We start from the raw sequence: 21685 nt of genomic DNA on the forward strand, positions 1-21685 counted from the left end.
TTGAAATGACTGTTTTACTTATGTGACTATGTGTGATATATGACCTACTAGTAGATGCCCTTACTTGTATCGTTGTGCTCCTCTACAATATTGTGTCCCTTTTGGAGTTCAACAGTTTGTGTTCCCTTTGGGGCTAACCATATTGTGTTTCCCTTGAAGTTCACTAGTTTGTGTTCCCTTTTGGGGTTCACCAGTTTGTGTTTCCTTCAGCGTTCACCTGTGTGTGTTTCCTTCCGGGTTCATCCATTTGTGTTCCTTCTTGGTTCACCATTTTGTGTTCCCTATGGGATTCACCAGATTTTAGAGGCATATTTTGATTACACTATTGTAGGTTAACAATGCATGATTTACTATTACAATGTATACTATGGGGTTGGTATGTTTATCATTAACCTTTCCCGGTAAGGTTAAGGACTAGTTAATGGCAATAAGGATTCCTTAACCTTTTCAGATAAGGGCAAGGATCAGTTAATGGCAAGAAGGTTCCGTAGACAAGCCATGGGGCTAGAGTTAGTTCTAGCATCTAAGGCCATTTTTTCCTTTAAAACACATAATTTTCGAGTCGTTACAATCAAATTTTGTAAGTTTTTTCTATATTTTGTAAATAGTTTCGTTTTTAAATATCCATAACAATTCCTTTTTTTTCAAAAAATAGTTTGGCGTGCATTTAAAAAATATATATCTCATTGGTTTAAAACTTATCAACTTTGATTTTAGTATTTGATTTAAGATTCAAAACTTATAAAAAAAAAAAGAAAAGAGAATTATTTACGGATACCAAAAAATTGAAATTAATCATATCATGTTAATTGACATATATGTTCAACATGTCAAAGTTTAATGTAGTGGAATTGACATGCCTTTCATCTTAATTGATCATGTATGAGATAGATTTTATATTCGTAAGTATTTTAATTCATTTTGTTATATTTGAAAAAGAACCGAAAAATTATTAATATTAAAAATTACATGATCAAAATAGTTATATCATATTAAAAACCTTATGAGAATAATATATTTTTTCTTTAAAAAATTGTAAAAAATAGGGTACTAGAAAAGATAAGACTCAAATCATGATATACAAAAGCATCTCCAGTAGAAGGGAAGGCCAACACTGCACGACAACCCTTCAAGACAACCCAACTAGAAACAGCCATGTACCCAGATAATATAACTCCAACAATGTTAAGCAGAGGAACAGTACCCAAATACCTGGCGCAAAGCGGTTCTTAAGGAGTCATCATTCAATTAGCTATCTAAATAGTGATAATGTAGAAACACAAACTCTTGCGCATATAGAAAATTTAGTTTATTTCTACACATATCAACTAACAAAACAGTTAAGTTTCAAGGAGATCGAACCCGCTCATCTTCTAGAATCCATTAATTTCTGTTTGTACAACTCCAACAATCCAGGAATCTGCTCCTCCTTATGAGGGTTGATGAATTTTTCTATGAAACGCTTTTCAGAAGAACTTACGAACAAAGGAATGTTCGCTTGCTTCTTAATCAAACCCTTTTCCAGCAAAACTTGATAAACGTAGCCTCTAGGATTAAGCCTCTTCTTCAAACTAAGTGAAATTAAAGCTGGTCTTCTAGCAACGAAAGATGATTCACATCCAATTTTGTTGACAAAAAAATCCATTGCACCATTAATCTTATCCTCAGAAACCATCATACACCATGGATGCCTTTTAAAAGCCAAACAGATCTCTTCTTCAGACAATCCCCATTTCCTATAAACTTCAACCTTCTTATCCCATGTAGATTTGGTCATTGCTCGCAGAGCAAAAACAGCAACAAGAAACTGCAATCGTTGAGGGTTGAATCCCATTTCCGTAACTCTCTCTACAATCTCCTTGAATCGGATGGAACTTATTATGAACACTCTAGGCTGGTACTGAAGATATTTTAAAATATTTGAATCCGGCACTCCAATTTGTTTCAGAATTTCAATATTGGGACCAACTGAAATTTGAAGATCCCGAGCGAGAATACCCGCAAACTGTTTTATGGCAGCGAGAGTCTTCTCCTCACTTCCAAGCACGGCTTGAATGTAATCAAAATTATAAATAATTCGTTTGTTTAAACTTCCTGTTAAGACATAAGGAAATGTACATACTAATTTGGCAATCTCTGGGGAAGAAAGACCTTTAGATTGAAAAAACAACAATTTTGGCAATAGAATTTTCTCGGGGTTCGCAGCAAGAATTTGAGGCCGCCTCCTGCCAATGTCAGAGATTTGTGATTGAGAGAATCCATGGTTCGCAAGTAACTCAATTACAGCCTTCCGATTATTCTCGAGCTGAACAGCATTAGAGGCCAACGAAGCAGATTTCGGAGATGATACAATCTCAGAAGAGGTAGATAAGAATCTGAGAGATTTCAAGGGGCTTTCGGAAAATCCGTGAGAAAAGACAGACGATGGAGATCTAAGTAAAAGGATTCTGCGAAACAAGTAAGACATGAGTGAAAGAAGTGGGAGGAGAAGGAAGAGTGAGGTGTTGGTACCTTGTTGAGAAGAAGAAGGGGAGAAACTACAAATGACTCACAAGAGGATGAAGCTATGAGAGAAAAGAAAAGAAAAATGGGCGGCGGCGGAGTGGGAGACTGAGAGAGAACAAAGAAAATAAGAAAAGGAAGGAACGAGGGGGTTAGGGCTTTTGAAAGGAAATCATCGAAAATAGTTTTTCCTTTTCCTTTTTTTTTTTCCTTTTGAAAACTCGTTGAGAAAAAAATTGTTGGAACATCCATCACTAAATTTATTTTAGAAAAATTAGATAAACCCCAAAATTATTCCAAACAAAAGATTAATAAACAAATAATTACAACCCTCATAACATAGTCATCACCTTTGGAAATAAGGATAATAAAGACAGCAATTCCACCATGTCTTCTTCCAATTTACATGTTCTAACAAAAACCTCAAAAACCATGGAGCTCATAAGTGAAATGCAACCACGAAAAGCACCAATAAAGAAAAGGGGCGTATCAAAATTGTATTTCAGGGTCTTTTGCAATAATGGGTGTCGTCCGATTGATCACAATCTCTGCTACTTTGATGTAATCGGACACTAGGCACTAAAAAACGATTGCCATAACAATCTTCTAGTCGAGGGGAAAACCTTCGAATTTTATTTTGGGCAAAATATTGGAAAAAGTTACTTAAAATATTTATAGGAAGTTTGAAAAGATTGCAAAATGTTGGTGATATTATTGTTGTAGATTGATCGAGAAAGCCAATAAAAGAAAACAATGGATAACTAGATTTTAGTCTCAATGACTGGACTAGGATTTCATTTGAATGAAGCTTTTCGATAGGGTCGTTTAGAAGATCAAAGTACGCAAGAAATATGACTATTGCTATTTATGAATTATGAATTAGTACATCATGAGAGATAAAGATAGCTAGAGAATTTAGTGATAAACTACGAACCAAGAAATAAGAAATGTTAAAAAGATTTCAAGAATTAAGTATTATTGTAGAAAGAAAAAGAAATCAAGTGCTTACTTTCTAGAATTACGTGCTTTCAATCAATAATCAAAGAAATGCAAAGATACGATTTCTCTAAGAGATTAAAAAGATGAAATAACGTGTTTTAATATAATTTCAATCATTGAATAAAAAAGATAATTTGATCCTCGATCAATTGGCCATTCGAAGATCAATTACTCTAATTTAACGAACAAATAACAAACATCAAAATCCATACTAATTCAAGTAATTATATTTTCATCTCAATGGTTTTCACACAATCAACAAGGATTGCATAAAGAATAAGGATTTCAAATTAAGACTTTTAAAAGCGGATAACAAGATTGATCGGGGAGAACTTCAAATCAACAAATTGAGACAATTAATAGGATGCTTCTCGTGCTAAAGAATCAATAAAAAATCATCAACAATCATGTTTTAACTTTGTGTTTAGCTCATCTACGAATTAAGATTAAACGCTAAATTTATTGCACTACCAGACCAATTCTTAAAAGATTTTTTTATTGAAACAAAATAGAGGAAATAAATCCAAAGATCAATAAAAAGCAAAATTAATCCTGGATTCTCATTAGAACTAAAACATCCAAATTCCCTAAAGGTAACCTTAGTTCATAATGGAATTGGAAGAAGCATTAGAAATGTGAAGAATAAGGTAGAGATTATTCTCGAGAGAATTATGGATGAAAAACTAAAGCAATGGAGTGTTGAATCCGATTACAATGAGAAAATAAACTTAAATAATCCAAAATGACGATTATTAGGCAAAAGGTGCACATCAGAATTAGCTCTAAAACTTTGGAGTGCCATTGCAACCAAGAAGACTATTTCGAACATTTTTCTATTTTTGAAATTGAGGAGTGTTTTCTAAATAGGAAATTATGGAAAATTATCATAATTAACTTCTTCACCGAATATTCATCTTTAAAAACGAAGACTTTTGAGAAAAAATATGGGAGAAAATTTGAGAAGATATGACGATACAAGATTTGAAATATGGTATAATATTTGAAAAAAAGTTTATTTGCGACATTGGCTCATGTTGCCACACTGCAGTGGTTGTTTTAGAAAAAACCTTACTTTAGGAAATCTTTTCCCTGCTTGTTTTAGGTTTCCTTTAGGATGAATTTTTAGTCAAATTTAAAAAAAACTGCATTTAGTAACTATTTTTATTTTGTAAAATTTGAGTTTCGGGGTTCATTAAAAAAAAAGAGAGATTTTTTTACAAATAGAAAAAAGGAATTGAAATTAGTCATATGATGTTAAAATAACCCTTATGAGCTTTAAATGAAATGTGGAGGTGGCAACTGATGGAAGTACCAAATTTCCCATCATAAAGAGCTGAAATAATATAACAATGTTGAGGAAAGGAACGATATCCAAATACATGGAAAGGCAGTTCTAAAGGAGGAGTCATCATCATTCAGTTAGCAATCTAAATAGTGATAATGTAGAAACACAAACTCTTGCGCATACAGAAAATTTAGTTGTCTCCACACATATCAACTAACAAAACAGTTAAATCTCAAGGAGATGGAACCTGTTCATCTTCTAGAATCCATTAATTTCTCTTCATACAACTCCAACAATCCAGGAATCTGCTCCTTATGAGGGTTGATGAATTTTTCTATGAAAGGCTTTTCGGGAGACTCAAAGAACAAAACAAGATTCTTGTGATTCTTAATCAAACCCTTTGACAGCAAAACTTGATAAACGTAGCCTCTAGGCAAAATCCTCTTCTTCAAACTACGGTAAATTAAAATTGGTCTTCTAGCAGCGAAAGATGATTCGCATCCAATTTTGTTGACAAAAAAATCCATTACATCATTAATCTTATCCTCAGAAGCTATCATACACCATGGATACCTTCTAAATGCTAAACGGACCTCTTCTTCAGACAATCCCCATTTCCTATAAACTTCAACCTTCTTATCCCACGTAGATTTGGTCATTGAACGCAGAGCAAACACAGCAACAAGAAACTGCATTTGTTGAGGGTTGAATCCCATTTCCGTAACTCTCTCTACACTCTCCTTGAATCGGATGGGATTTGTCAAGAACAGTCTAGGCTGGAACTGAAGATATTTTAAAATATTTGAATCCGGCACACCACTTTGTTTCAGAATTTCAATACTGGGACCAGCTGAAATTCGAAGATCCCAAGTGAGAATACCCGCAAAGCGCTTTATGGCAACGAGAGTCTTCTCCTCACTTCCAAGCATGGCTTGAATGTATTTAAAATTAGGAATAATTCGTTTGTCTAAACTTCCTATGAAGACACGAGGAAATGAACATACCATTTTGGCGATCTCTGGGGAAGAAAGACCTTTTGATCGAAAAAAGAGCAGTTTGGGCAATAGGGTTTTCTCGGGGTTCGCAGAAAGAATTTGAGGATACCTCTTGTCAAGGACAGAGATTTGTGATTCAGACAATCCATAATCCGCAAGTAACGCAATTACAGCCTTCCGTTTATTCTTGAGCTGGGCAGCATTAGAAGCCAACGGAGCAGATTCAGTAGATGATACAATCTCAGAAGAAGTCGATAAGAATCTGAGAGATTTCAACGGACTTCCGGAAAATCCTTGAGAAAAGACTGGCGATGGAGATTTAAGTAGAAGGATTACGCGAAACAAGTTAGACATGAGTGTAAGAACTGGGAGGAGAAGGAAGAGTGACCTGTTGGTTCTTTCTGGAGAAGAAGAATGGGAGAAACTAGAAATGCCACACAAGAGGAAGAAGCTATGAGAGAAGAGAGAAGAAAAATGGTCGGCGGCGGAGAATAAAGAAGGAAGGAAGGGGGTTGGGGTTTTAGAAGAGAAATGGTCGAAAATAGGTTTATGGTAAAGGAAGAGAGGAGAGAATAGGAGACGGTCATAAATCAGAAGCAAAAAAGAGAGGAAACTAATTCTAACCTTTTTCTTTTTGTTATCTAATATATTTTATAATAATTGGAGTATAAACATTTAAAGAAAAAAAAAAGGGTAAAGATATTATTTTCATTTTATAATTTCGGAGGCCAAATATATTTAAGTCGTTGAAGTAAAAAAAATTAATAATTGCATTTGGAACCATTTATTCTTTTTTTTTTTTTCACAGTATAATAGTTTTAAAGTTTCGCGGTTATGCCCCCAAATCCCCATTGTTGTTCTGCATCTTCTTCTTCTTCTTCTTCTTTTTCTTCATCGTCCTCTCCTTCATTTACCTCTTACCACTCTCTGGATTTCGTCTTCTTCGTTTACCGCTTCTTCAACTTCTTCAGTTTATGCTTGTGCTGTTTGCTCTATGCTCTGGACCTAGACGCGCTTTGACGGGGACCAGCCATTTCAAAATCGGTAATAATCTCATCTTCACATCTGCTAGGGCTGTTTTTTGATGACCTACATTTCTATTTTCCTTAATTCCGTCTGGATTTTTCTTTTCGAGTTAATTGATGGAGACTTTTAGTTTTCTTCTTGATGTCGCATCTCTAACTCGGTTCAAAATTGGAGATCACTTTGTTAATTCGGTTCTATCCAAGTTTTATCGTTTCCCTTTGATTCTTCTTCTTATTCGACTACTGGGTTTTGATGGGGTGTTTATCGCAATTCAAACATTGATTTATTCGTTTTATTCCGTTTTGTTAGTTATGAGCTAACATGCATTGGGTGGGTTACTTTTGATGAAATCATGTTTCTTTGCTTCATCAGTTGTAATGATTTTCTTTTGAGTTATCCCATGTGACGGGAAGTCGAGCAAGGGAAAAAAGGGCGATTTTGTTTTGAATATTGATTCGTTTGTTTTGAGAGTGTTTTTTCTATTTCGAGTTTTTGTATGCTGAACTAAGGAAACCATTGGTGTTTTTCCTTTTATTTTTGATTTAGAAGTACAATTTCTATGTAGATATTTAAATCAGTGTGCAACATGCTTATATATGTGTTACAGATTGCTGAAGCTCATGGCCCCGTCAAGAAAGTCTAGAAGTGTTAATAAGCGGTTTTCTTCTGCTAATGAGGCATCCTCAAGCAAATACGTGGAAGATGCCGGCAAAAGCAAGCAGAAGGTATGTGTGTTTGTGGTGGAAGATGAATTTTCCAAGATTTGTTCAGTCTGTCGACTTTCCATTTGCTTCAATATGAAAGATATTATGTTTCTTTGTTTCAATTTAGAATTTGGGTTGCTATTCTGGTCCTGTTACAGGCTATCTTGAAGTAAATTGGAGAGTGTTTGTCTATCTATTATCATTGTTTTTCACCTGTTGAAAGTTAAATGTCTAAATCACGACCGAAGAAGCACAATCACTTTAGTTTGACTAGTGTGTCCTTGTCCCTGTCTGACAATGTGCTAGACACTTGGACACTCCAACCCTTGTTGACACTTGTTAGAGCAATAGATTTGCTAATCGCTAGTTTTACAAAGTCAAAACAGGACCAACATCTGGTGGAAATGCATCAAACACTTGCCACATAATTAAGTTGACACATATATGACAAAAAGATCAAAATTTGAGAGTGATATACATCAAACTAATTTTTTAAGCATTTAAATGAATAATGTTTTTGACTTTTAGTTGCCTTGTGTTTAAAAATGATATATATTTCTAAAGTGTATGTTTATAACTTGTCCTTGCTGTAAATTTTGAAAAATGATCTATGTGTCTGTATCATGTCATATTCAAATCCATGCTTCTTAGACCACGATTGTGTTCATATTTACCAATCCTATTTTGTTAATGTAATTTAAGATCCAGTTTCCCTTTATTTCTGTTGGGCTTTGGTTTTCTATTTTTTCTTTTGAAATATTGTCAGTATATAATACATGCTTTGAGATCTAATATGGAGTCAATGCCACCATCGATTAGTGTTGTCATAGAATTCTCACTGTGAAAGGACCATAAAAGCAATAGGTTTGGTTCTAACATGGAGTCAATGCTACCGTTTTCTGATTCTTTGCAGAAGAGGAAATTTGCTGACCTGCTAGGGCCTCAATGGAGTAAGGATGAGGTCGAGCAGTTCTATGAAGCATATCGTAAATATGGAAAAGATTGGAAGAAGGTTAGTACCAAACTAGGGAATGGCTATGACAATGTTCAATTGCCATGAGCCAAGTGCATTTCTTTGCCACAGCAAACTTGAGCTGTGTATTCAACTATCGTACCTCAAAATTGTGAAATACTTTTTCTTGAAGTTTTTAAAAAACAAGCGAATACTTTTAATTTCCTTGTAGACTTTAATAAGAATTTGTTACTATATCGTTCTTCAGTTTTAAACAGGTATTTAGTTCTGTATTTGGGTTTTAACATTTTTATCTGGTACTTTTGTAGGTTGCTGCTGCAGTAAGGAACCGTTCTACAGAAATGGTTGAGGCTCTCTTCACCATGAACAGGGTAGATCCTTTTTTCCTGATGATCTCTGAACTCCCAACTACTTATCTAAAATATTTGTAATGCTGTGAACATTTATATACAAATGGTTTCTTTGGTGGGGACCTATACTTTGTTAGTTTGTACTCGTAGACACTATCCCCTTTACTTCTCCAAATTTGTCATCTAATTATAACGTCCCCACTGCACGTTTATATGTTGCTCATGTAATCACTTATCTCTATTATCACATACTTTAGGTCGTGAAAACTTTGAATGTTATTAGTATTGAGTTTTCTTATATTTGATCAAAGAAACTTTTAGTCCTTCGCTCTTTTGATTGTTGAAGCTGTTTTGGAGTTTCACTTCTTTGACAAATTGGTATTAGATCTATCTTGTTAGCTTTCCTGAATGTTGTTTTTTCTGAAATTCTGGGTTTGGAATATCCTGGCTTTTAAAATTGATAGAAAAACTTAAATACGTAACTTTTAGCAATGTCAATACAATGACACTATCTTGTTATTGGTTTTTCTATTGCATATTCTGCTGATTTCAGGCCTATTTGTCACTTCCAGAGGGTACTGCTTCAGTTGTTGGGTTAATTGCAATGATGACTGATCATTACAGCGTACTGGTAAGATTTCTGTTCTATATGTAGATTCTTTTCTCCCCTTAAGCTTATTTATCACTGTTTTTATCATCTTCTATGTTACAAGGAAGAGAGTGAAATGTTGGTCCAGAAGCAAATGCATTTCGTGTCCTTTTGTTTTTGGTTTTTGTTTCTTTAAAAATAAGATACCGTATGAAGTGATAACAATGATGTAAAAAGAGGGTTATAAAGTTTAATTCAAATAGGATCTTTTTGATATAAAATCATCGGCAAGCATGGGAGGAATCATTTGTTCAATTTGCCTTTGCAGATTCTTTCTCCTAATAGCTTGGGATTTCCTGATGGCCCTACTACTGAACTGAAAGTAGTTATTCTTTTAGAATACGTAATAATGAACCAAAATGTACACCAAAGTCTGGAAGTGTGAAGGAAATGGATAACACTAAAATTTAGAGACTACTGCTCTAAATACATGGAAACGAAAAGGGGAAAATGAGAAAAAGCTAAGCAATAAGTGCAATGTTAAAATAAAGAGAGGCCAAGCCTTCAAAAACTTATTGGAACATGATTCATGAGGCAAAAAATTCTTCCAACCCAAATGAAGAGACTTCCAACAAAGGCAAAACTTGCAACTTGACATCTTGAGAGCTTTGATTGCTGGTCAATCAAGACATGATCTTTGAAATTCAATCAAGAATAAGTGCTTTTGCGTTTTATTGATCGGAAGATATTTTGGGTAGTTTTAGTTTCCATCCTTCATACACTTCGAAGACTTTGTATTGAGGTTTGGAAATTCAGGAAAGGCTTCTTGCAAGACGAAATTTCAATATATTTTTGACAAAGGAAGTCCATCCCAGAATTGTTTTATAAAAAAAAATGTAGAATCTTAAAGTGCAAAAGGAAGTAAAGCTTTTCACCTGGACCTTTTTCTATGCTAGAATCAGCACTTTGATTAGGTTAGATTCAGTGAGGAAACATTAGCATCTCTCTCCGCCCTCCTCTATTGGTTTGTGCTGTGAATTAGCAATGAAAGTTAGACTTCTTTCCCTAAGTCTTTTGTGCTCCTCTGCTGTATTGGGTTTTGGAAGTATTTATCAGGCTCATGGGGGGACCTGAAAACATTGAAGTATCTTCCCATTCATTGTTTATGTATGAAATGTAGAAAAAGGATTGTGATGTGGAGCACATATTTCTTCTGCAATATTTGGTTCAATGTGTTTATTTTCTTATATCAGCATAGATTTTACATGGATGTTACAGAATATTGTAAGACTATTGTTGATGTCATATGGCTTTCTTTATGGCTCTTCTGAGGTCTAAATTGATATATTGGTTGTCAGAGAGACAGTGAAAGTGAACAAGAAAGCAATGAGGATTCTGGAGCAATAAGAAAGCCTCAAAAGCGACTGCGTGGAAAGTCACGAAATAGCAACTTGAAGGGATCAGACGCACATTTTGGAGATGCTTCACAATCACAGTTACTTCCAACAAATTATGGCTGCCTGTCATTGTTGAAGAAGAGGCGTTCTGGTAGGAAATGTCTTGATTTCTCTCTTAGGTGATTTAGGTTTTCTTTAGTTTTCCTTCATTCTTTACCTTTACCTGTTGAGGTGCAATTACTGTATTTCATTTCATTTTGAGGCATGTGGATGGGTAGTTCTGGAGTACCATTCTGGAGCTAGCCGTGTTTCTTTCCATACACTCTGTTATTAAGTTTTTAAAATCATATGGGAAATTATTGTCATATTTTCAGATTTGAGTTAGTGATGTTAATGTGGGTGGTTTTAGGAATTAAACCTCATGCTGTTGGAAAACGGACTCCGCGGGTTCCTGTATCATATTCATACGACAAAGATGGTAGAGAGAAGCTCTTTTCACCCTCCAAGCATAATAGCAAGGGAAAGGTTGATGATCCAAACGATGATGATGTTGCTCATGAGATAGCATTAGTTTTAACAGAGGCTTCACAACGAGATGGTTCTCCTCAACTTTCACAAACACCAAATCCAAAAATAGAAGGTCATGTACTTTCACCTATCCGAAATGACAGGATGGTAATTATTCATCGCTTTTAGACACATGCTATTGCTTCCTTTATATTATTTTGAGCATGAAAAGTGATTGACTGATAAGTTCGATATTCAGCGAAGTGAATCAGATATGATGAGTACGAAGTTTCGATGTAGTGAAATGGATGAAGGTGGTTGCGAATTAAGCTTAGGAAGCACTGGAGCTGATAATGTAGACTATGACCTGGGGAAATGTACTCGTGAGGTTCAAAGAAAGGGTAAAAGGTACTATGGAAAGAAGCCAGAAGTTGAAGAAAGTATGTACAACCACTTGGATGACATTAAGGAAGCTTGCAGTGGGACAGAAGAGGGACAAAAATCAGGCAGTTTGAGGGGAAAGCTTGAAAATGAGGATTTGGACGTCAAATCTGTGAGATCCTCTTTTAAAGGACCGAGGAAAAGAAGTAAGAAAGCTCTATTTGGAGGTAAGCTGAAGGATATACCTGAATTGGGTTGTCGACCCTTCTTTTGTGTTTTGTATTTTTTTGTTCTATTAATTATTTGCGGAGGATGGATTCTTAGCTTATATTGTTCTTGACGAAAGTTGTGCTTATATTCCTTCCTTTGTAATAATAATATTTCAATTGTACATATTCTCTTATGTATGGGATGGTTACGTGAATTGTGAAAGGGACGAGAGATTATAACTGGAATGTGAATTCCTTGTTCATTGAAGTAGTTTTTTTTTTTATTTTTTATTTTGGTTTGGTAGTCAGTGGATTCATGTTTTCAGAACTTTAACAATTTATGGTTTAGCAGTAGCATTAGCACTTCTAGATTCTGAGTCAAATTTAAAATTACTGTACTTATCACATATCATTAGAAGTATTTGGCCTTTTTATTGCTGCCTCTTTCTACTAATCAACCAATTAATTGATGGTTAAAGTACGGTAAAAATTTAAAGGATGGGAAGATCAAGTGCCATTTAGATATTCAAATTTGAGAATGCGAATTTATATGGTTTTGTTTTGAGATGTTGCTTCAAGCCACTATTCCTTTAGATATTCAAATGCATGCATGTCTTTGTATATTTTCATAACTGAAGAAGCATGTTTGTGTTTGTAGCTTCATTCTTTTGGCTGTTTTCTGTTCAGATGAATGTTCAGCGTTTGATGCACTGCAAACTTTAGCTGATTTGTCTCTAATGATGCCAGACACAAATGCTGAGACTGGTAAAGTTATTCTTCAATTAAATCTTATTTTTAGGTTTGTCTCATGAAAGCTACTTGTATGATATTGTCTTGGTTTTTCATCATCTTCATTATTATTTTCATCACTTAATCATTATTATTTTGGGTTGTCAGCAATCCTTCATCACTTAATGCATTTCTCTAAGTTTCATGTTTTCCTGTGTCCTCGAGATAAAACTAATTGTGGATATCTCAAAATATGAAGAAAATGAGAGGTGGCAATAAAAATTCTGTAAATATCGTGTCGGCTAGAAAATACTAGTTGTTAAATCAGTACAGCATGTCTGCAATTGCTGGAGTTCAAGTAAGTTGTAGTCTTCAGTTACTTGAAGCTGGGGCTAACCATAAGTGGGTAGGATGTTGAGTAAATGGAAACTGGTAGCCTCATTGACACTTGTGTTACTCTACGTGAATTCATTTTATTCCAGCAAATAAGCTTAACTTGACCTCATCTTATGTTTGAGTTATCATTCTATATTTTGGCATGTTGCAATCTAATCCTCTAGAATGGCACACATTTGATTTAATCAACGAACTTTGGGTACATTCTTTATGTTCCAATTCTCCCGGCTTGTTACTAAATAAGAAACACCTGCAATTCAATTGAGTCACCTTAAATTTATGAGATGAAATTAAATTTGGTGGCTTTCAAATTTAACTGTTTGTGACTCTCAATATCAATTCCTCCCCAAACTGCTAAAAGCGATGATGAACTTCCCCTTTTTGTCTTTACATTAGAGCCTCCTGCAAAGGTTAAAGAAGAAAATCTCGATGTCATGGGCAAGTCGAAAATGAAAGGGAGTCATTCAGTTGCTGGAGCTGAAATCTCTGCTCTCAAAACATCTAAGACTGGAAAAGCTTTTGGCAGCAACGTTAGTCCTATTCCTGAAGCAGAGGGAATTCAAGGATCCAATAACGGAAACCGAAAAAGGAAACTGAAGTCTTCTCCATTTAAAGTAAGGATGGTTTGCAAGCATAATTTTTCTGGTTTTAAATTGCAGCCTCAATTTTTAAAATAATTTGTCTGTTGTGGAATGAATGTTGACAATATGGAAATTTTTGGTCTCAGATATCATCTAAAGATGAAGAAAACGACTCTCGTCTCCATGATACTCTGAAAATCAAGGTGTGACTCCTATTTAGTCATTGTTTTATAAAAGATCCCCTCCTATTTTATCTTAATTCTTTATTTTTTATTGTTATAACAAGGAAATTCATATGAACTTACATTTTGTATGAGTGAATTTTGTTATCCTATTACTTCTCTTTTTTCCTTTTCCAACAACAAAACAAACTTTCTATTGATGGATGAAAAGATAGAAAAATGTTCTTCAAACTGTCAAATGGAGTCAATAAAACGAAACGACCAAATAGGGTAAAGCTTCAAAATATTAAACATTGAAGATGAAAATGCCTTTGAAGATCTCAACAAGCCAAAGAGCTGAAGTAAACCAGTTTGGCTTCTTTGGCTTTCGAACCGACAAGTGAAACCGATTGGATTACAAGAAGTTTTGAAGTGTTTACTGTAACCCTTCACTCTTGTCAATTGGAAATTTATCAAAATTAAATTTTAAACTCTCAAGTTTTCAAGTGCACAGGGAGGGGGAATGCTTTGTATGTTTTTAACAAAGGCTCTATGTTGAGGACTTAGTTTGCAAATGGTTCTTATACCTGTAAACTTCAACAACCCCCAATTGATAAAGGCTCTGGACTTTATGATAAGGCTAGGAAGAATCCTTTTTATATCTGTCTGTCAACTGCAAAGTCATTAAAAATGATTTTACATTCTTCTCTAAATGTTGATTTTTTTGAAAAAGAAACAAGGCTTTTCATTGATGAAATGAAAAGAGGAAAAAAGGAAAAAAAGCACCAGGAGAACAATAATCTAGAGCTATACATTTTTCTTAAGGAAAATGCAGCAAACAGAGGGAAACAGTGTCCAAATTGAAAATCTTCTCTGATGCTTATCTTGGATATTGATACTTTGAGCAATAGTGTATAGGAAAATTCTGTTACTTTCCAGACTTGCCTTCCTGTTTCATACTTATCTCTAAAAGTTGTTCCTTCGAAGGTTTACACAGTCCTTGTTCAACAATTAACCAATACTTTTGTTTTTGCGTTGTGTTTACTTTAAATTTTGCCATTGCTTTGTATGTTTTCAATAAAGGCTCTTTGTTGACGATTTTGTTTGCAAATGGCTATTGTACCTGTAAACATCAACCCCCACTCAAGTTCCTCTTAATTCCAAACTTTGTATTTTTTGTTTTTGTTTTAGGCTGCAGATGAAGCAAAGAATTCTGTTGGTAAAGTTAAACGTTCCCCTCACAGTGCTGGACTTAAGTCTGGCAAAATATCAAAACCTCTAGATCATCACTCATCTTCAAGTACTGACCATAAAAGAGAAGAGGGTGACTATGCTTTATCCACAGCCCAAGTTCTATCAAATAATCCAATCAGCTTACCTACCAAACTGAGGAGCAGGCGGAAGATGAAACTGTGGAAGTCACAAAGAGATGCAAAAATTCCTGAGAGTACTTCGATTGATCAACTTAATATTACTGCTCAATCAATAGATGACAGACAACATGATCTCAAGGTTAAATACTTTAAGTCATGACACAAGTTTTCTTGGATGCTGGATTCTGTATCATTTACCGTGTATGTCTGTAATTGCAGGAGCGGCATTCTAATTGCCTATCTTGGCATAAATTGCGTAGATGGTGTGTTTTTGAGTGGTTCTATAGTGCAATTGACTTTCCATGGTTTGCGAAGTGTGAGTTTGTAGAGTACTTGAATCACGTTGGATTGGGTCACATTCCTAGATTGACACGTGTTGAGTGGGGTGTTATTCGAAGGTATTTTCTTTCAACTTGTCCATTTGTATCCTGTTAACTCGTTTGACACTTTCTATAGAAGGCCAAATTTTCTAGTTCTGCCTTGATTCAGTTCCCTTGGGAGACCACGGAGATTCTCAGCTCAATTCTTGAAGGAAGAAAAACAGAAGCTTAATCAATATAGGGAATCTGTTAGGAAACACTATGCTGAACTTCGTGCAGGCACAAGGGAAGGACTTCCAACTGATTTAGCTCGGCCATTATCTGTTGGACAGCGTGTTATTGCGATTCATCCAAAAACAAGAGAGATCCATGATGGAAGTGTACTTACTGTTGACTATAGCAGGTGTCGTGTTCAGTTTGACCGACCTGAACTTGGGGTTGAATTTGTCATGGTAATTATGTTTTCATGAGTTATTTATTTTTATAACATCTTATTTATTCATTTAGGAATTGAGATTGCTGTAGATCTTTGCAATTTCACATGGGCGTTCTCACCTGCGAGTGCTAAAAGTTCCCAATTGAAACAACTTTTTAAACTACATATTAGAATTATAAGCCACTGTTTCCTGCAAGATTTCTTAATTTTCGACTATGATCATGGGCGCAACAATTGGTTAATGTTGGTGATAACCATTCACTTTATTCTTTGTTTTAGATTTAGTGATGTATGGCACTGTTGATATTTGTCTCCTTCACACAGGATATCGAGTGTATGCCTTTAAATCCAGTTGAAAACATGCCTGCAAATTTGTCAAGACATGGTGTGACTCTTGATAAAATATTTGGGAACCTCAACGAGGTTAAGATTAATGGCTTACTGAAGGAAGCGAAGATTGAAGATTATATGAAATCAACCAGCAATGATAAACTTGAAAGCACTGAGGGTTCTGTGTATATTTCCCCTTCCACTCATCACATCAACAAATTAATTAAACAAGCAAAGGTTAGTATTCTGTTTTTTTTAATTAATGAGATATGCATTAGAAAATTATTTTGTGCTTATTTCTCCACCAGTCAACACATTGCCATGTGAGTATGCAACTAGAAGGTAGCAGAGGTCATATTATTATCAATATAGAACTACGGATTATGTAATAGGATTTTATTTTTCTACATTTTAGACATGGATAATTGAATTCCATTATGCATTCTTTGAACTGGAAGAACTGAACGTCACTATAATAGAACTCCATCAAATACGGGTAATTCAGCCTTACCTAGAGCTTTTAGAGGAAGACGTTAGAATCAAGTATACATGCCAATGATATCCATGCTAAGGAATTTAGAAGAAATCCAAGCACCATGCTAAGGAATTTACAAAAAAACTCTTGAAAGTTGTACTAAGAGAAATTAGATTGCTGTTATGAGGAGCCCATAAAATTTGTACCAAAGTTAAAATTAATGAAAATGAGAATATCCAAAAATTTACAAAAGGATTTTTGTGGTCTTAGAAGAATGTACTGATCATTTGAAGCCATAAATGTCAACACTTAAGAGAAGGTTCTAATAACCTATATTCATAGAATTTTCTTCTCTTTTGAAGATCTGTTCGTGTTGTGGGAAAGAGCAGTGTGTTAATCGAAGTTGACAACCATGAAATCCCAAAATTAGTTTAGGAAACGGTAATTTTAAAGAAAATGATTTTGTAGAGGAGGAGAATGGAAATTCTCCAGCTAAAGAAGGGTCAAAGAGGTGGGGGGAGTTATCAGAAGCTCCTAAAGTCTTCCTTTGTTTAAATATGTCCACAAGGAAGCAAGAATCTGGGTGAGGGACAGGGGCACTGTCAGCAAGGTTAGTGTTCCTCCAATGAGGAATAGAAGGGCTTTCCCCATGGGATTGGTGGGCCTTTTAGGGAAGCTTGGGATTGTTTGTGGGTGGAAAACATCAAGCCAATATGCAAATCATCTGAATATCTACCTTTTCCTTGGAGGAGGATTTTTTCCTCTTTTTTAGGGGATGAACTTAGTAAGACTTTTCAAGGCCAAACTTTTGAATTAGGTAACTGAGAGTTGGGCCCTATACAAAAAAGCAGTCTTAGAACTCCCATGCACTGCCTTCAAAATGGAAGGATTTGGAACTGGGTTTTCGTTTTAGGTACACCAGGCATGTGAAATTGAAATTTAACCTCTTAGTGGAAAGTTCAAAATGGAGGGATCTGAATAAGCAGCTAATGATGTTTGAGATTGAAATACATCATACTCATTTTTCAAACCATATAAATGCATAAATTGTAGGGATGCTTTTCCCCTTCTAGATTCTATGTTTATCTTTGGACGTCAGTGTCAAATTCATTTTGTCATTATCCTTTAGGTCTTATTTTGTTTGACCAAACTTCTTTCCTTTAGCGGGGACCCCTCTTTTGGCGGGCTTAGTTTTTTTTCCTCGTATTCTTTCAATTTTTTATGGACTTTCGATTCATTAAAAAAACAAAAAAGGAGCATGTTTTATTAAAGTGTATATTTTATTAAATGTGTCCTAGATTAAGAAAAAATGATGTGTCATGATGTTCGTATTTGTATCTTGTATCTGTACTGTATCCACCCATCCACGTGGGCGTACACAACATTATAGTGACAATAAGATTACAATTTTTGTTCACGAGTCCCCTCTGAAATCTAAATTTGTTTCCCTGTTTCCTCACCTGAGCAACCCCATTTTGGCTGACAAAAATTATCAACACTAAACAGTTACTTTGCTCATCCCATTCGTTATTATCAGCTGCTTTCTAGCCCCATTAGGCCATTTCGATAAGGAATTCAAATAATTGGTTGATGAAGCCTTGTGATTGCAGGAAACACGAGGGTTCTTTATGTTCTGCCTCTCTTGAATGCCACATATATAACATTCTGCCAAGTTCAAATTTTTCCACAATCAGTATTAGACAGATCATGAAGGTGCATAATCATCCTTCTTTAAGAAGAGAATATATGGAGAAGTACAAGCATGTTGCTTCAGGTTATTGCAGGATTTAGGAAGGGCCATTTGTATGGTCGTAAGTCCTGATTGGAGAGGTTATTCCCTCATCGGACCCACACACATGCTACCAAAATAATTTAGTTAGAAACCAAATTGCCAGTCACCAATCAGTCCTGAACGGGGTTGATTATCATTGAGAATGTTTTGGTATTTTTGTCTCTTTCTAGCTGTGATAGTCTGTAAAAACACTTTACTCTTGGTTTGATCTCTTACCTTTAAAATAAGACCTTATCTCCTAAATTTGTTCGCTTACCACTTTTATTTTACTCCTTCTGTTTGAGCTACTTAGATAAGGTCTTCTGTAACTATTCCATTATGTGTAATCATTGTCAGTTGAAAGTCCTTTTTATTTTTTTTGTTATACTGTTTGTGAGATTTCTGATTCCCCTAGGAACTCTTCAGTCATTCTGCTGTCTTTTACACTTAGTTTGATAGATAACAAAGATAAGTCTTAATTCTGGGGTTGTGAGATGACTGGGTTTAGCATAACAATGTTACTCTACAATAATGCCAAGACATGATCATTGACCTGCCTTGGATGTAGAAACATCTAAAGAGTAAAGAGTATCAATCCTTAATTTCTAGATTTTTGTAAGTGATAAAGGAGTTGTTCGTGGCCAGGTTGACCTTGGGTGCTCTAATCTACAAGCTAAATTTGGGCTTAGTGAGACTGTCGGTATTCAACAGGAGACAAGTTCCCAACCTTCTGCTCTTGCTCAAATTCAAGCAAAAGAAGCTGACGTTCATGCTCTTTCTGAACTGTCACGTGCACTTGACAAGAAGGTAGTACATATTAGCTTCATATTATCAACTTTATGTCAACCGTGTTGTGTTATATTGCAGTATCAAAGAGAAAATTTGATTGGAGAGGACTCTCTCTCTCCCCCAAGTCTCCCAATGGACTAATTCCCAAAACTTTGCCCAACTCCAGTCATCCTAACTTCAATCTAACAAAACCCTAAGTAATTACCATTATGTCATTAATTTTAGTAATATTTCCAATATATTCTCAACAATATTCTGACACTTTATTTGTCCTACTCTGGTGGATCTAGGAAAAACAGAATTCTATTTTAGCTAAGATTTAGCTCAAATTTGAATGGCTTTTAACCTGACTGATACATGTCGAAATTCAGGAGGTGGTGGTGTCTGAATTGAAGCGATTAAATGATGAGGTGTTGGAAAACCAAATAAATGGAGACAACTTGCTAAAGGATTCAGAAAACTTTAAGAAGCAATATGCTGCTGTGCTACTACAGTTGAATGAAGTTAATGAACAGGCATGAGTTTTGATGAACCCATTTCCAGCTTCACCCCGTTTTTTTGATTCAATTGCTTATCTTTCTAGTACGTATAGGTTTCCTCTGCTTTGTATTGCTTAAGGCAGCGCAATACATATCAAGGGACTTCACCATTGATGTTCCTCAAGCCAGTGCATGACTCGGGCGACCCATGCTCTCATTCTCAGGAACCTGGTTCCCATGTAGCTGAAATTGTGGGAAGTTCCAGAGCAAAGGCTCAAACAATGATCGATGAAGCAATGCAGGTTTAATCTTTATTACCGTTTAACCAGGCATTTTTAGCATCGGTTGGTTGGTCAATGTTAAAATTGGATATGTCATATGCATGTCAAATCAGTTTTAAACTAATTAATTTTAACAAGTTATATTAGTTATAAAATAATTTAGTAGCATTAATTTGTTCTTATATATTTAACTAATTGATTTCATAAAATCTCTTGCATTTCGGCATGTTTTAAGATTGCATTCATTTGAATCCCGTATTCTTTACCCCTCAAATATTTAATGGTTATATCCATGAACAAAATTCACTATCCAAATGAACCATTGGAGATATATAATTTGCTTCATGATGTTTAGATTGGCTTATAAATAACTGAGAATACAATTATCTTGGATGAATTAAAAATATTTACGTTGTAAAATTTCATCAATTTGTTGAACTCGCCCAATTCCTAAATGCATCCTTTAGAGCCCATGTTGGAGATTGGTTTTTCCCATAGATTTCATGCCTCTGATTTCTTTTCCTGTTAACAATCATTTCAGGCCATTCTAGCTCTGAAAAAAGGAGAAAGTAATTTGGAGAATATTGAAGAAGCCATTGATTTTGTGAGTAATAGACTCACAGTGGATGATCTGGCCTTGCCAACTGTGAGATCAGCAGCTGCAGATACTAGTAATGCCGCTCCAGTATCTCAGAATCATTTCAATGTATGTACATCGAACACATCGACTGCTAGTTTTGTAGTTGGTGCCAAATCCAATGGCTCATCTGACAAGACTGAAATGGAGATCCCTTCTGAACTGATTGCACACTGTGTAGCCACTCTACTCATGATTCAGGTAAAGGAAACTTCATTTCACTCTTCCTAAATTATATTTTCTTTCTTGGCATTACAATGTTGAATCAATGATCTATATGATCGCATTTTATTGGGGTTTTCCGTTCTGCATGATTAAGAAACGATGATTTAGGTTATTTATTCATCATCAACTGATGCATATTGTTAAAAGGTTATTAGAGAGGAAGCGTTAGACTATTACTTCCGATATATTGGAGTGACCATTTTTTCTCGTTTTGGAGATGGCCTGGAAAGTTGTCTCAGCTGGTAGCTACTGTGATCTTGCATAGGGTTGTGAATCATGTAAATTTTAGTAAATTATGAACTTTGCCTTGTTCTAGCTTTCCTCTCATGCATAGTTAAATTAGTTTTAGATCTCCAAATCCTGATTGTTGCTAAAAACATGCAGAAATGCACAGAACGACAGTTCCCACCGTCTGACGTTGCTCAGGTACTGGATTCTGCTGTCAGTAGTTTGCAGCCATGTTGTCCTCAGAACCTTCCACTATACGCAGAGATACAGAAATGCATGGGAATTATAAGGAGTCAGATACTTGCGCTTATACCCACGTAGGTTCGAATCCACTTCCCCTTGTATTAAGTCAAATTGAAATGGTGTGTAAATACGTCTTAGATATAATATTTTGGCCGCACCTTTTTGAATTATAAATTTGTAACTCCTTGCTATCAGTTTCTTTCGTCACTGTACCATAGACAGGAATTATGTATAAATCATTATAGTTTGAGCAAATTGTAGTTTCATTGAATGAATTCAATCTTCCACCTGCTTCTGCTTTGGTAGTATTGTTC

General features: G+C 35.1%; 4 protein-coding genes across 8 annotated transcripts in view; 1 reads left to right on the forward strand and 3 right to left on the reverse strand.

The window, feature by feature from the left end:
• LOC107990329 (uncharacterized) overlaps positions 1–6347 on the reverse strand; it is an 18721-nt gene extending 12374 nt beyond the window's left edge. Inside the window, exon 1 of the mRNA XM_051086162.1 lies at positions 6170–6347. The gene's annotated coding sequence lies outside the window, so the exon portion shown is untranslated. The remainder of the gene's footprint in view (positions 1–6169) is intronic.
• LOC103483833 (protein ALWAYS EARLY 3) overlaps positions 1–21646 on the forward strand; it is a 44281-nt gene extending 22635 nt beyond the window's left edge. The window contains exons 1-20 of one of the 5 annotated variants that reach the window (XM_051086154.1): positions 6567–6825; positions 7415–7532; positions 8425–8523; positions 8793–8855; positions 9388–9465; positions 10782–10971; positions 11230–11495; positions 11587–11935; positions 12605–12682; positions 13439–13656; positions 13770–13826; positions 14976–15296; positions 15377–15555; positions 15647–15929; positions 16238–16480; positions 19135–19296; positions 19650–19793; positions 19871–20059; positions 20580–20876; positions 21285–21646. In XM_051086154.1, coding sequence (XP_050942111.1) covers positions 7428–7532; positions 8425–8523; positions 8793–8855; positions 9388–9465; positions 10782–10971; positions 11230–11495; positions 11587–11935; positions 12605–12682; positions 13439–13656; positions 13770–13826; positions 14976–15296; positions 15377–15555; positions 15647–15929; positions 16238–16480; positions 19135–19296; positions 19650–19793; positions 19871–20059; positions 20580–20876; positions 21285–21449 — 3486 coding nt within the window. In that variant the 5' untranslated portion in view covers positions 6567–6825; positions 7415–7427 and the 3' untranslated portion in view covers positions 21450–21646. Of the gene's footprint in view, positions 1–6566; positions 6826–7414; positions 7533–8424; positions 8524–8792; positions 8856–9387; positions 9466–10781; positions 10972–11229; positions 11496–11586; positions 11936–12604; positions 12683–13438; positions 13657–13769; positions 13827–14975; positions 15297–15376; positions 15556–15646; positions 15930–16237; positions 16481–19134; positions 19297–19649; positions 19794–19870; positions 20060–20579; positions 20877–21284 lie in introns of those variants that run through there. The other 4 variants (XM_051086156.1, XM_051086157.1, XM_051086155.1 and 1 more) reach the window with 4 other exon arrangements.
• On the reverse strand, positions 1227–2707 carry LOC103484197 (uncharacterized). The gene has a single exon (XM_008441160.3). It carries the CDS (start codon positions 2465–2467, stop codon positions 1367–1369), a length of 1101 nt encoding a protein of 366 aa, XP_008439382.1. The 5' UTR covers positions 2468–2707; the 3' UTR covers positions 1227–1366.
• LOC103484198 (uncharacterized) lies at positions 4893–6173 on the reverse strand. The gene has a single exon (XM_008441161.3). The coding sequence runs from the start codon at positions 6133–6135 to the stop codon at positions 5038–5040; it is 1098 nt and encodes a 365-aa protein (XP_008439383.2). The 5' UTR covers positions 6136–6173; the 3' UTR covers positions 4893–5037.
• Positions 21647–21685: the final 39 nt, after the last annotated feature.

This window comes from Cucumis melo, chromosome 6 (genome assembly GCF_025177605.1).
Source record: "Cucumis melo cultivar AY chromosome 6, USDA_Cmelo_AY_1.0, whole genome shotgun sequence".
Classification (NCBI taxonomy): domain Eukaryota; kingdom Viridiplantae; phylum Streptophyta; class Magnoliopsida; order Cucurbitales; family Cucurbitaceae; genus Cucumis; species Cucumis melo.